The sequence below is a fragment of the Bactrocera oleae genome, chromosome 2, assembly GCF_042242935.1.
Source record: "Bactrocera oleae isolate idBacOlea1 chromosome 2, idBacOlea1, whole genome shotgun sequence".
Lineage (NCBI taxonomy): Eukaryota > Metazoa > Arthropoda > Insecta > Diptera > Tephritidae > Bactrocera > Bactrocera oleae.
The window spans coordinates 94,238,336-94,254,151 of record NC_091536.1 but is presented as its reverse complement, the minus strand read 5'-3'; the positions used below and the strand labels follow the sequence as shown (position 1 = coordinate 94,254,151).

The 15,816-nt window shown below is 34.2% G+C and overlaps 2 protein-coding genes across 4 annotated transcripts in view; one reads left to right on the top strand and one right to left on the bottom strand.

Moving 5' to 3' along the window:
* Positions 1 to 15,816, bottom strand: part of LOC106619644 (myb-like protein AA) — a 46,823-nt gene that overhangs the window by 8,328 nt on the left and 22,679 nt on the right. For all 3 annotated transcript variants that reach the window (XM_070106044.1, XM_036357066.2, XM_036357068.2), the window contains exons 3-5: positions 1,278 to 1,801; positions 317 to 543; positions 19 to 215 (exon numbers count right to left, since the gene is read on the bottom strand). In XM_070106044.1, coding sequence (XP_069962145.1) covers positions 19 to 215; positions 317 to 543; positions 1,278 to 1,801 — 948 coding nt within the window. The remainder of the gene's footprint in view (positions 1 to 18; positions 216 to 316; positions 544 to 1,277; positions 1,802 to 15,816) is intronic.
* LOC106619634 (pickpocket protein 19) overlaps positions 1 to 15,816 on the top strand; it is a 61,524-nt gene that overhangs the window by 31,757 nt on the left and 13,951 nt on the right. The gene's annotated exons all lie outside the window — the stretch shown is intronic.

Sequence of the window (15,816 nt, the reverse complement as noted above, 5' to 3'; positions counted from 1 at the left end):
AAATACTTAACAGCTCACCTTTTGTTTCGTGTAGATTTCGGCAAATTTTCGTATTAGTTTCGTGCAATAGATTAATCTGTTCCATTAAAGCAGCGAAGAATTTGTTATTCTCCAAATCGCTCGGTAATTGATTGCGACGATCGGGTGTATTTTGGCCACTCACTTTCGAGTCATTGTCGGACGGATTCAGCAGGCAGGGATCGCTGAAACGGAAACTAACAGAAAATATACAAGTAAAATTAATGATCTTGTATGAAATTTATGATATCTAAGTGTAAATAAAATATAACATAATGGGTCAACATATTTTACATACCCTCTACTAATATTCGGGTTGCTGCCACTGCCATCTAGCACATCTGTTGAGTTATTTTCCATTTCCGATGACCCGCCCATCATATTTACTATGGGCGGCAGGCTAGCGAAGTCTTGGGCATCGGTTTGTTGATAATAGCCACCGGGACCGGATCCCATGCCGCTTTGTGGGAACATCATGGAGTAGCGGTTATTAAAGTGGGATTGTTTCATGTAATTTGGCACATTCTGGAAGATGTCATACACGAGAGTTAAGAAAACAAAATATTCTACGATAGACTCGATTAACGGCTTTGATGTTACGATAGATAACAGTAATGAGTCGATGTCTAAAGAAAATACATAGAAAATTATTAGCCATGTATAGGCGAATGTACCAAAATGAGGTGTTGGTATTGATGAACGATCTCACAAAAAAAAATTTGCTTCATGGTTTCTTTCGAGGTATCAGCTTGATGTCTTCAAATTTTATATATCTGTTGGGAGGAACGTGGACAAGCCGACCTTATAAACGCTTACCAGTGAACGACAGAGAGAGGGGGAGACGGGGTATATCAAAGAAACTTCCTCCCGGGCCTGCAGTTGTTAAGGGGGTCCTGTGCTCTGCAACAATTTATTATATATACAATCCTATATCCTCCCCGGGCCCTGGTTTTCTCTCCATGGTCCTGACGCTTACAATGTCAAGTAGATTTTCCATTTTATTACCATGGTACTCACAGATTTTGACAACCGGCGTGAAAGAACATTGAGTACCTCGAAAGCACTTTTGCCGTCGTTCTTTTAGCCTAGAGCATTTTAGATAGAACTCTCATCTAAATACAAATTTAAAGAGATGAGAGTACAGTTTGACTTTTTTTATTTCTTTTCATATACTATGGCTGACTCTGTTTGACCAATGTCCTATACTTCAACTTATGAACATTGCCATCTTAACATAGAGACTCTCTAGTATCACTCACCCTTTGAAAACCTTGGCTGCAGAGTCCACTATTACCGCCCGTATAACCGCCGGAAAATGACATTGGACCCGAACGTAAACCAAATTGCTGTTGTTGCATTTGTGGAGAATGTTGTTGTTGCTGTTGTTGCGCATACGAAAATGGGGGCTGTTGATTCGCGTTGTTCAAACTGTTATTGGACAAATACGCTTGATTCTGTTGTTGCTGCGGTTGCTCACGCTGTTGTTGCTGCCTTTGTTGACGAAGTTGCTGCATTTGTTGTTGTAGGCTTTTTGGCGCATTTGTGGCACTAATACCAACACCGCCGCCACCACCACCAGTTCCCGTGGGCGTTGGATTATAATCTAAGAACTCTGATGAGGAGGATAACTGTGCATTGGAGGCATCCTTGAGACAAGTCTCCAACCAGGCGTCTAAGTGATCCTTGATATAGTTCTCGGCATGGTCATGATCTTGACCACCTCCACTAGGTACAGTTGCTGTGCGTGATTTCAATTTCTTGCGTTTATTCGACTCGTTCATAACTGTAATTAGAGGAAATGGAAATTGCTTGAATGTTTGCAAAGTTTTGTACTATTTGTATGGATGTGGGGTGTATTATAGAGCATTAGGTATTCAATGAGTGCAATCGGGCGTTGCAAAAATTAGGTAATCGCAATCGAAATTACGACTCAGCATTGAATCGCGTACAACAAAGCGGTGTTCGTTTAATGCCAATGATTGTACCATGTATATATACAAATACAAACATATATATTCGTAGAAATAAAGTGGATGATATGATTTCCGCGCAATGATGTCACGAATGAGACATCATTAATTTCGCTTTGAATTTTTGGTTTTGGCTGCATGTTTTATTGAGTTTTTAAGCACCCTTTTCCGTGTTAAAGTAATAAAAGCGAATGCATCTATTGCAACTGTATTACTATAAATCATCTAAGGTGCCCTGCATTCATAAATTGACTAAGCCTCTGCAGTGCAAGAAGCAGCATTACGCCTCCGCTATTTTTGACTCAACTTTATTCATTCGAATCTCATTTCTCAAGTTATTAAAAAGTGACAGCGCTTTGATTTTTTACGGTAATAAAAGCATATGGCTCATGTCGTCATTTAATTTTACAGCCTTCCTGTCTTACTATAAATAGTTGAGCAAAGAGAGGAAGGGTAGAGTGTAATTGATATACATTGAGGAAAAAAAATTCCAAAAATACAGTAGTTCGACTTATTGTATTTGAATGTGTATGTTCCACAAAAAGAATAAAAAATAAAAATTATAAAATGTAAATTTATTCAAAGTAAACTAGTTCTGTTAACCTAACGGTAGTTCGTAATACCTACAACTAATAGAGATATATAATAAGATATATTTATTAGATTAATCAAGCTCAAACAACAAACAAATTGAGGAAAAATTGAGCCAGTTTGAGTAGTAGCTAGACATAAAGAGTCTGGCATCACTTGTGCTGCAGATGGACGGAATCAAACCCACAAAATGATGTCAATCCAAAACAAAAACATTGCTTTAACTAAGCTTCAAAATGAGATACAAAATTGTAATTTGATACAAGGAATCTTACTAAAGAGGGACATTTGTGGTAGGGAATTTTTAAAAGTGGGTGTGACCCCGCCATCTAATAAATTTCAACTCCCAAACCAAAAAAGCTATTTCTATCAAACTTGCTGAGAAGAAATGTTTCCAGCAATTCATCACTCACTGTGAAAGTGAGTGAAATCAGATGATAACCACGCCCACACCCCACATGTTCACCAAATAAATACGTCACTCAAGATGTTACGGAAAGCCGATATCAAAAAAGGCCAATTATCGTGGCACCATCTACCTTCAAGTAAATTTCTACTTAACAGGAAATACTTGACCAATTACTGCCAAATTTAGTTTTTAACATTATTTTAACATTTATATGTTTGTTTTGAAAATAGCCAAAATCGGACAACAATCACACATACTTCTCATACATTTTAATTTTTAATTTAAAATGATTATTTCACCTTACAGTATATAAATTAAGTAGCAATGCAGTTATTAATATAACACCTTGCAAATATAGTGCCGGTAAGATATTTCAACTTTCGTCCAAAAATAGTCAAAATCAGACCATAACTTTTCAAGACCCCAGATACCAAATACGTGGACCTCAGTGCCTATAGCTGTTTTTGCTGTAAATATCGTAAAACTATGAGATATATTATATTAGTGAAATTCAGACAGAGTATTTTTCTTATAAAAGTTTGCACTTGTGTGAGAAGTGGTCAAAATCGGGAGAATACTTCCCCTAGCCCCCTAAACCCAATACAAATATTTTTCAAGTTCCAGTTGGGTTTATACCGTATATAGCGGCGAATATTTGAAATATTCTAAGGAAATTCAGAGGGTATCTTTTTCTGGTAATATTATATCGTGATGCCAAAAAAGACTTTATACCGTATATATCGGCCAATATCACAACAAAATGACTTGCACGTATAACACTGGGTATTTGTAACAATGCATACAGCAAAATCCGCTCAAGTACCCCTAGCTCAAGTACCGAATTCGCTTAAATAACTAACATTTTTGGGCTTAGTACTCGCATCGAAGAACTTAAGCTCTTTTAAGTACTCAATCCACTAACCCGTACCTCAATTTTCAGTTTCAGTCAATTACCAATCAAATCGCCACAATTACCAAAGTGTTTAGCGAAAAGTGTAAACACACCAACACGCAAGCAATGCACTAATTAGCGGATATTTTTGCACTCAGCCCCTAAACAAATAAATATAGTATATACTAATGAATATGGGTAAAGGTAACAGCTACTGTTTATAAATCAGCCAATTTGCCTGTGAGTGCAACAACAATGTGAATTGGAAATTGACGTGAGAAATGCGATATTTAGTAGCGCTATCAAATGCCAATAGCGGTAAATTTGCTATTAACCGATTGGTAAGCGGCAATATGCCATGCAATAATGCGCACAAATCAAGCGTACATGTGTACCTATAGGCAATAACAACAATGTTAAGCCGTGTTGGATATATGTACATATAAACATATGTAAGCTTATATTTAGGAATATAATTTCATGCACATTTTTAATGGTTGATTTTTGTTTTTTGGAAATGGGTGTGTTTACACTCGCTTAAACGTCAGTAAATACAGCTAATGGCGTTAATTGTATGTTGTTGTTCTTTGTAAAATTTGTTAACATTGAAACGGCGGTCATTTGGTTGGGGGAAGCGTGCATATTTTGGAGACTCAAAGCACTAGTACAAGCAACCAAAACAAACTTTCGCAATAAAAAGTAGTTCTGTTCTGTTTTGATAATCAGCTCTAATTCCAAAACTAGAAAAATTGTATTTCTAGAGCTTGTTTCGCGATGATTCACACGTGCCTGCTGCATTTGCGCACTGGAACTGGCTCGACCAGCTTTTTGCCTTACGTTGGGTGCAAAAAATCGAAGGAATGTGTGAGTCATTGCGTCAAGGCACTCAATTTATTTCATTATATAGGTGTAAGCGTGCTTTTGACTAATTCGGAATGTGTATGTATTATGTGAGAATACAACACCGGTTTTTATATGCGACGGTCTTGTGACAATGAGAATAGCATCATATATTTTTGGGGATTGAGTAAGTTGCTTAAAGCTTAACAAAATATTTACAAAAAATTTTTGTACTTTTTTACATTATTAGAAATTGTGAACACATTTTCCATAAATCGCTATTCTAGTCTAGATATTAAAAACAATCGAAAATTTTACATTTTTCTTCATATTTCGATAGTTCAAATATTAAAAAAATTTGCTATAAACTCAAATTATTTTTAAAGTTGAAGCTATTTTAGTGTCGTGGCGAATAAAACGGTTTAAGCAGACGAAAAAGTTGTATATACGTTTTTCGCGAAAATACTTTTTCGATGTTGTCGTCACGATAGCCCGAGTTCTAATTAGTCGTTATTTGAATCTTGACATGAGTATTTATTAAATATCTCGCTATCTTATGAAAATATAAATTTGTAATATTTAAAAATAAATCGAGAGAATTTCAAGGACACATAAATTTATAATTTTTTTTTTTTTTAATTTCAAAAAAGTTAGTAAAAATATCAATTGCTAAAGTACCCTCTGAATTCGGACCTCTAGTCTATAATTACCCCTTAAACGTGTTTCTATAAAAATATTCGTGCTGTTGGGGTAAATTGATTAGGCATTGTTCTAATATTCCGAACAGGCATTGAAAAGCTACTGTCATTGTGCGTCTTTATCAGTAAATGTTGTTTATTTTAATGGTAAATTACAATAATTTTTTTTACAATTAAATGTATCGAAATTTGTGTCTGAAAAAGTGTTTTAGCGGTGAGTTCGCTTCATCACTTTAATATGAAGAAAACTTCAACCGAAAGTCATCATATTTTGGTGGAAGCTTACGGTAAACATACTATAGCTAATGAATGTGCTAAAAGTGATTTGAACGATTTAAAAGTGGTGATTTTAGCTTGGAAGACGACGAACGTCCTAGCGGTCATAAAAGTTTGAAGATGAGGAACTGGAGGCATCTCTCGCTGAAGATTGTTGCCAAACACAAGAAGAGTTCTCAGAATCTTAAAGAGTCTTGGCTGTCATATGGATTAAAGCTAAGAGACGTTGAAAGACGATTTTGAAGGTCAGAAACGCTGATTGAACCGTTACGACAATCCTAAACGCAAAAAACAGCGGCTGAGAAGTTTTGCCTCGCCCGCCTTATAGCCCAGACCTTGCCTATTCTGATTACCATTTGTTCCCGTCTATACAGAACGCCTGGAATATGGTTCACATTAGAACAGGGTATCAAAACTTGGATGGACAATACTTTGAATAATTGTCTTACTCGTATTTTTCTTAAATAAACGTTAAAATTTTGAGAAAAAAGCGCATGAATTAAGGTTTATACCTAATACATTTTTTAAACCACCTATAATTATAACTACAACATCAATCAATATTAATTTTTTAGCAAAATATACAATGAAAACAAAAAAAAAGTCAGTATATCCGAATCAAGTATAACACAAGAGAGAGGTTTAAGCATAAGTGAACTGCACTATTATCTTAGGCAAATGCAAGAGAAGTTCTGTAAACACAAAAATATTTATAAGCTAGTTTGTCTTATGAAAACTATCGTACTATTGTATCCGATTAGGTCATTGAATATATTAATTGGCCATCTGAATCTTTTAGAGCAACCTTAAAATTTTTCTCATTTTATCTGCTAACATCGAATAAAAGAAACTGCCGAAGCTTATAAATAAGTTTGTTGATTAGAATTTGTTTTAAAGGGTGGAAGAGGATAAAACCTAAAGAGACATATCGTAGAAAATCGTTTCTATATTTTCCGCAAATCAGACAACATTATTTTGTATTCAAATTCGAAGTTAAAAATAATATATATATAATCCCACTCATATAAAATAAATACCAGAAAACCAACGGAACTGAAATTCGTATTAATTTTAGGTTTTCACATAACAACTATGAGCAGTCACATGAAAACAAAGGCAGCAACTTACATAAGTCCACTTCACATGACAGCTGACAGCTACGCAAAAAGGAAATTGCAACAAACAATGATAAAACCACTTAAATACAGATATATGTCCGTTATTGTCATTTATCGATTAAATTAGCAATTAATTAAAATTACTGTTTTTCCGTACACACAGCTTTACACACACGCGAACCGATCAGAGCCGAACGAGCGTAGAGCAACCGTATTTCTCTAATCTAAATTGCATTTGACCGTCAACAAATTACGATTTCATTTCCAGTTACCAAACGACAGCGATAATAAACCATTGGAAACTAACTATTTAATTACAATTTGAAAATAAAAGCCACTTGACGCAAGAAAAACGAGAGAGAGAGTGGGAGAGGGAGGGGAAGGATAGGCAAAAAGAAGTAATGAAAATAAAATAATGAATGGAAATTGTTAAAAAGCACAGTTATAGCCATTTATCTACATTTCAATGAGTGCTCAATGCAGTGGGCTTTATACTGGCAGGCAGGTGAGGACATACACACATATACCATATACATATAACTAAAATAGGGTGAGCCAAAAAAACAAATAGCATATTTATATGTTAAAATAATCTATTTATAAAGAAAAAATATTCCTTCATGAAAGTATTGCAGCTAAATTAAAAAAAAAGTTTTAAATAACACGTAAAAAATCTTTTTTTTATATTAAAATACCATAACTTTGAAGCTGTTTAGAAATAAAGTTTTTAAATTGCGAATTCTTTTAGAGCATAAAATTTCCTAAAAATGTACATCAATTCAAGAATTTGTATACGCAAAACTTTGAAACTGCACACGTCTTTTTATCCCCAAGAAGCTGCTCATTTGTCGGAACCACCAATATCGGACCACTAAAGCAAATATTTTATTTTTTCTAGAATTTTCGAAGACATTGTTTAGATCGGAACACTATAGCATATAGCTGACGTACGAGTACAGCCCGACCGAACAAAATCAAGTTATTGTATGGAATATTTTGTATTTATAAGAATTTAATAAGCTTCGGTGTAACCGAAGTTACAGTTTTTTCTTGTTTTTTGTAAGTTTAAAATTCTTTTTTTTTTTGGCTCACCCTAATAAAGACATAAATATGTGTTTATATGCTTACATGTAAAAAAATTTCAAACACTAACTGTTAACAACATTCATACATGCACACACACAAACATACAATGTGGTAGGCAAGTGGTTACGCGAATATCGGAAGCGGTGGGTGATTGAGTGGTGAGTGGTGAGTGGCTTCACCTGCACGCTCGAAAGTTCAAACGTCGCGCATATTCGTGAGGCCATTCAATTGGCAGATAACAAATTTAATTGCCCATTTTGCATTATTACGAACAGTAATGGACGCGAGTACTCGAACGAATGAAAAGATATTTGATGCGTTTCACATGAATTCAGCAAAATTTATAGAGGACCACGAGCTTAATTCAGCGATGAATTAGAAGCTGTAGAACCATAGCACTGTTATCTGCTGAAGGAAGTGACTTTAGCACGCACACAGTGTGGGAGCTCTCACCGGTGGCATGCGATGCGCCAGTAATGTCCAATACTATTTTTCAGTTATTAATTCCGAAATTGTCCTCAAATGCATGTAACTCTGCTAATGTCTGCTTGTATTCAAAAGCAATTTTAAAAATTACCTATACTATTTGATTGGCAATTCACTTATGACTAGCGCATTTGGCTTAGCATTTTATGCACAATCGCTTTGACTTTCTCGCAGAGTTCGCTTTGGCTTTATCATTGTCATTCCATTATTTTGAATACCGCTAATGAGCCAAAGAAAGTTGTATGACAACCTAAATGGATGAGACGAGATATTACTCATAAATGTACATAAATAGTTTTATGACATCGCACAGTAACTTTTATAGGCACGCATACTCATATTTGGCTATGCTATGAATAGTTCGCATAGCAAGTGCATAACGAAATCTCTCAGCGTCACAATTTTTAATTTTCTCCATTGTGTGCTTCCAGAGATGTGGATGGCAGCTAACAATTTGCTAAACTTTTGCGGAATAAAAGGCTCGGGATAAAATAAAGTTACTATAACAATCGAGTATAAATGCCTCGTCTATACTAGCTCCTTGCAATGGGAGTTTGACCTAACCTGCGAAACGTTTGATCTAATGCGCTAAGAAATGAAAAATCATAATTAAATATATAATTACTTAATAAATAAAAATCCATTGTATTTAAACTATTATATAAAAAAAAAAATCCCAACTAATATAGGTAGAGAAACCAACAAAGTATAAAATAATAAATACACTCCCGCCTGAAGACGCTCAGACGTTTCTCAAATCAAAGCCGTTTTGAACCACACAAAGAGTATCTTGAGGGGTTATGTCCACTAGTAATTGTGAAAAAACATGTTTTTCGGGAATCTGTTTTGAAGAGAAATTTTGTTTTATAATTAAATAAAAATAATTTACATATACAGAATTTAGTTATATTACTTTAATAATAATTCATGTATATTCTTGAAATTAATTATCAAATAATCGTCTTTCTACAGAAAATTGTTTGCCATACATGTTCTGCCTCCCCACTTTGTTCCCCCAAGATTAATACAATAAGAATGGAAGGAAGGAATATGAATCAAAAGTAAGATGCAAGAAACAGAAGTCAACTTAAGACCTTGCCTAATCTTTTTTCAGTGCTAAAACCTGTTTTAAATGTAAATAGTCGATATAAGTGATTACACAATCGATAAAAAAGACACGGATGAGATAAGGATTCCCACGACGTTCGAGTCTACTTAATCGGATCAGCCCCAGTTTTTTATCCAGCCAAGGACTGTAAAAAAGTACATATAGATACACATAGAGGAAGACTACTAGTGATTAAATCAAGTAGCGCATGAATAACAAGTCTGTTAAGGAAGGTCTAAGTTCGGATGTAACCGATCATTATCATACTTTTGCAAGGTAAAGTGATATACGGGATTTTCGTATATATTTTAATTCAAGTGTTGCATCTATTATTTACAATCGCAGGCAAGAAGATACACTATTAGAAAGAGATTCTTTTGAAATTTCTTTAAGAATTTCTTACATATTGACTGATAGTTGCGACATAAAGTCAACCGAAAGTTCGAAAATGTGTATATTAGGTACTTGGGACTAAGAGAAGAATTTACCCGATTTTACCCATTTTTGGCACAAGGGCATGCTATTATAACAAAAATATTCTCTCCGAATTTCAATACTTGGACTTATAGACGGAACGAAATGTTCGGTAAAAAATCAGTTATATGCACTGGTGTCCACATATTTGGTGTCTGGGTATTTGAAAAGTTATAGTTCCATTTCGACTATTTTTTGGCATTATATTAAATACCTTGAGGACATTATTTGTGCAAAGTTTTACCCTAATGAATTCACTGATGTTTGATTTGTATACTATAAAGTGAAAGAATCAGATGGAATTTAAAAATTTGTAGGGTTGGTTGTGAACCGATTCCTTCCATTTCCAAATTATGCAATAATTGTAACAGCATAACTTCACACACCAAATTTGGCTGGAATTGGTTAAGCAGTTCTTGAGGTATAGGATTTCACCTAAAAGTTGGCGGGATCATTTTTCTATTTGGCCAAATTTTACACCGGCTCCTATAAAGCCAATCCTTGCCATCTTGGCTGTGAAATTTAATGCTTGTGGCTCTTTTATTCTCTGAGTTATCGCACTTTTAATAATTTTCAACATAACCCTCATGGTCATTATCGGATTTTTTCCATTTTCACAGCATACAAATAAATGTTAAAAAGACTTTTTCTCAGCCAGTTTCGTTGAGATACTTTTACTAGTTTGAAACTCACTTTAAAAAAATGTTTAACCCGCAAGTACCCCTCACTTCTGTGATCCCTTGCACCAAATTACAGTTTTGTATCTTAATTTAGTGCTTAGTTATGACACTTCATAGGTTTTCGATGGCGTTTTGTAGGCGTGGCAGTGGTCCGATTACGCCCATCTGCAAAACCAACCTTCCTGGGGTGCCAAGGAATACGTGTACCAAGTTTTATCAAGTTATCACTTGCCCGGAGAAACGGACGGACAAACAGTCACTCGGATTTTAACTGGTCTCGTCATCCTGATCATTTATATATAGGTATATAACCCTATATCTAACTCGATTAGTTTTAGGTGATACAGACAACAGTTAGGTGAACAAAACTATTATACTCTGTGAAACACGTTGTGAGATATACATACATACATACGTACGTACGTTACATATATATGTACATACTATACATATATGACGTTGCTCAAATTTAAGCACTCTGCGGCTTCTATAAATTTCTTAGTGAATTCTGTGATTATTCAGGCGATAAAATATCTTAGAATAGCAAGAATTATCTTTTTGTACCCACTATTTCTCTACTCTAAACAGCTGTCAGCTTCCCGTTTACAAATACACAAACACATATTTATTAAGCTGGCCGACTACAAGTGTACTTAAGCTGAACGCTCGGCGAGTAACGTACAAAATTCAAATTCAACTCAATCCAATTGACGCTAATATAATACAAATAGAAACGAGTATGTGCAAATATAAATATGTACACATACGTATATACCATACATGCACTTTAGTTGACTTCCAACTTCTTCATATGTGTCTGTGTGTATTTCAAACATTAGTTTTGTACGCTAATTAATTACTTGACATACAGTTCGACTTTGTCACACCGCCGCCTCCGGACACTTAAGCATCAATACATATTCAGATTCCAAAAGTACCTACTCAAACAAATATTTAATTTGCGATTGCATGTCTAAACATACGCACACACATACACTACGCAGTCAATACGTTCGTGCTTTTAACGGTTTCGCGTGTCACGCGGCATCAAAGTCGTTCATTCGTTAAAATTCATGTGAACAAGACTCTTATCCTCTTAAATCGGCATGAGGCAACGGAAGACAGATTTAACGGCAAACAAAAAATACAATAATTATAGCAACAACAATAATTTAGGGGAGTAACAAGCTAGCATACTCGTATATCTATCTATACACATAAATAAGTATCTATGCACATATTTCATGGCATTTGAACATGGATCTGCTTTTAAATTTATTTTGCTTTATTCATGGGAAATTTTAGCAGAATCCAGACAATACTAATTGAAATCGAAAAAGCGCAATGATAGCTATCATTTAAACGATATCTGAATCGTAATCAAGAAAAAATAATTAAATAAACTCCCTTCCTTCCAAAAGAAGACGTTGATGAGACTATGACATTTTATCCCAACATCCGTCAAGGTGAAATGGGTTTCAAATCGCTACTGAACAAGTTTTGAAAGTGTTTTTCTAGTCGAGTGACGACCGCTTTTTAAATGTTTCTCGATGTGTCTATTAAGATTTAGAGGATCAGAGCTTTCTGTAATGGTAGATCGGTCTACTCTCGAAGTTTTGTGAACCACATTATTCGAAACTAAACAAAGTTTGTGTGATCTCTACAGGTAGCAGATACCTTTTTATACAAAATTCAGACTTTCGAGACTTGAAACGTATATATTTTTTATTCGAATAGTGCAATCATTACTTTGATCGCAATATTTAGCACATATCAACTTTTAGGAATAGAGCCTTGTAATTGAAAGATGGAATGCTTACTTTTCAGTTTGGTTAGTTAATGCTAAAGGGAGATTGGTGGGGCATTTTACTACAAGCATCATTTCACCCGTCGAGGAACCTATTATTAATGTTGAACGGAGCCTGTAGTGATTGGAGTAAAAACACAAGCACTTTAAAATGGAAAGGCAGAAGCGATCGCAAGAGCTTGTCTTTTCCTTCGTCGCTCTCTATCTCATTTCTCTCTCTCTTTTTTTATTCTTTTTATCGATGATTTGAGTTCTTGCTGAAAATTGGATTGTATTTTTTTTTCTGATTCTAACTTTTTTAAAGGTAGACTCAACAATTTTGACAGATTACCTTACTTCCAGGACAGTAGACATAGCTTGCTATGTAACCGCAGTACCAGACGGATTTTTATCGATGCCAAGGACTGTAAATTGGCCATCATTCCTCACAATTATTAAGTGTTTAATTTCTGTCGCTGCAACAACAACAGCTTCCTGCTTTCAGTCGCATAACATTCGGTTACGCGGCCTTTCGCTGATATAAATTAGTGTTATTAAGAGTTTGAACTTCTTCTTAATTTTTTTTGATTCCTCAAAGATCCTTAACTTAATCGTTAGAAAATAATTTAAAATTTTATGAGACGAGACGAACCCAGAAGTATTGCCCCATCTTTCTTATAAATTCAATCAAATATACAGATAATATTATATGTACATCCATATACATTCATATGTATGTATATACATAACGGCTCTTGTTAATATATACAAGTATTACAGCTTGATAACTATAAAATATTTATTGATTTGCCAGCGGGCGTATCACTACACGATCACATAAAGTGTCTGTTCCATGTTCCCACAGCATCACACATACATATACATAAGTACATATGTGTGTATATAAATATGTTAATGTGATACACAGCGCAGACTTCCCTTTCCTGCTAGGCGCTTTGATGGCGGTTGGTTCAAATTGAGGCGAAATGTCTCGCATATTTTCATACATTTCTCTTTTTCTTTTACAAAATATGAAATCTAATAAACAATCAGCACACAGACACAGTCTGACAAATGTACACACCTCTTCGGCTCAACACGACCATACGCAATATGCCCTGTTATGTAGCTGATGTTCGTTGGTATTCGCTTGCCGATTATTTATTAATAGCAATATCAACAACAATAACAAATACAACTATAGCAGCATTTTATTTCAATTCCATTTTCCATTTCATTAATGGCATTTGAAGATTTATGCCGCAATGAAATTATGGTGTCAGTGCTGTAACGTAACGTAACACGTACTGTTCTTCTCGTCTTTCCAAGTGCCGTTGCTTTATAGTGCATATGTAGCAACGTACATATATATATTATTTATATGTAAATGCGTAGCCATCAAAGTTTTCAGATAGTTATTATTGTTTTCTTATTCTCATTATTCTGTTCTTACTTGACTTGCTTTGCCGTTGTGCGCCACAAATAGCCGACAAGCTGACCGTTTAAAGTGCTGTTAGACGCGCAGAATAACCGCCATTATCTATGGCATTTATCTTCAGCACTCCACTTCATTCGGCTTATTGGCATTACTTTACATGCGCTCTTTCTTTGCATATCTAAAAGCACCACTTAAAGTTATGAGTTTGCAAAATAAGCAAAAGAAAGGAAAGATGTGGGATTCGTTTCCTAGTGAGATAATTGAGATATATGAGTACATATGTATGTATGTATATACATATATGAGATATTCTAAGTCAAAAGACTTAGATCAAGAATTGTTTGTGTTTTAAGAGATCTCTGTTGTATTTGAATGGATTACGCATCTCAAGTACTTAGCATAGGTCCACTTCCGAAAAACGTATCATTTGAAATTGAAATTTTTTTTTTTTTTAATTATTGGAAATTTTCGTTAAATTTGCCAACTTTTTTCAAATTTTTTTTTTTTTTTAATTTTTAATTATTTTTTATGAAATAAGGAATGTCTGTATAAATTTTAAAGCAAATCGGGGGGTGACATAAACGGAAGTATAGCGCTGATATTTGGGTACTTCAAAAATTATAAAAAGTTAATTTACACTTTTATATTTAAAAGGCCATAGACATAATTTCTGAGCTTTATATTTAATGCATTTAGTCTCTAAGCGAATAAAGATGATTTAGTGAACAAGCCGAACCGCTGAATTCGATAGCATTAAGATCAGTAAACCTAAGAAGTACCACTATATTTGCTATACTTTTGAGGACTATTATAAATATCAAAAAATTATTACCAGATCGAATAACCCGGGGAGCAATATTTTAACGCATGCTTGTTGTGTCTGAAATTTCATAAAGAACTCAATAAAATTCATGGTCCAAAACTTAGCTAAATGGTACGTATACATATATGTATATATATAATGGTGGAGCGAAATTTATTTTAAATTTTTTTTACCAAAAATTTTATTTTTTTATAATCGACAAATTTTACCCTCAGGCTAAGCAAAAAAAATCTTTTTTTTCGCTCCACCCTAATATATTTATATAAATTATAACGAAATCTCCAGGATTTTGTTTTAATATATATGTATGTATATACTTATATATACATATAATATAAGTATATCTAAATATATATAGGGTTTAGCATAAAACCCGTTAGACTTACTTGATCGAGACTCAAACAGAGCGAGAACATGTCATAGAGTGGATAGTTAATGTGCTGGTTTAAGCAGTTCCAGTCAATATTTGTTGTCACTAGATTATGTTTCATTACGAAAGCGAGTAAAACTCTTTCGATTTTTTGTTATTTCATTCTAGAATATCAGAAACTGTTTTGCCTACGTCTTCAATACAATTAGAACCAATATCAATTCCAACAGTCGTGGTAATGTTAAAAATTTTTGAAACTCGACGTTAGGTTGGATTTACTGGCTGCTTCAATTTAACTTTCACATAAACTTTATAGGTAAATAAATAGCGCTTGTATTACGTGACTGGAATTACAGCAATAATTTCTGCATGAGAGTTTCAATGGTTCAAGGTTGTCCTAACCAATAATTTTAATGAAAAGTATAGGGAGATTGTTACAAGTCCGAATAGTAACTTTTGGGAAGAGAAAAAACAAATAAATTGAGGAAGGTCTTATCAATAAAATAAATTCAAAGTTGAAATTTTTATTTTTTTTATTTTGCTCAGTTTCTAATATGTTCGAGTAGTGTGTTTGTTGTAAACTTTTCACTCTCTAGCGGCCAAAATTATAAACAGCATATATTAAATTTTGTTGTTTTTGTACTTCTGCAACTACACAATATGCATTGGTTCCTATTTATACCGGCAGTGAGTCATCAAAAAATTTTCCTACTTGGTCGCCAAAAACCGCATACGCATAACATATGTATGCAG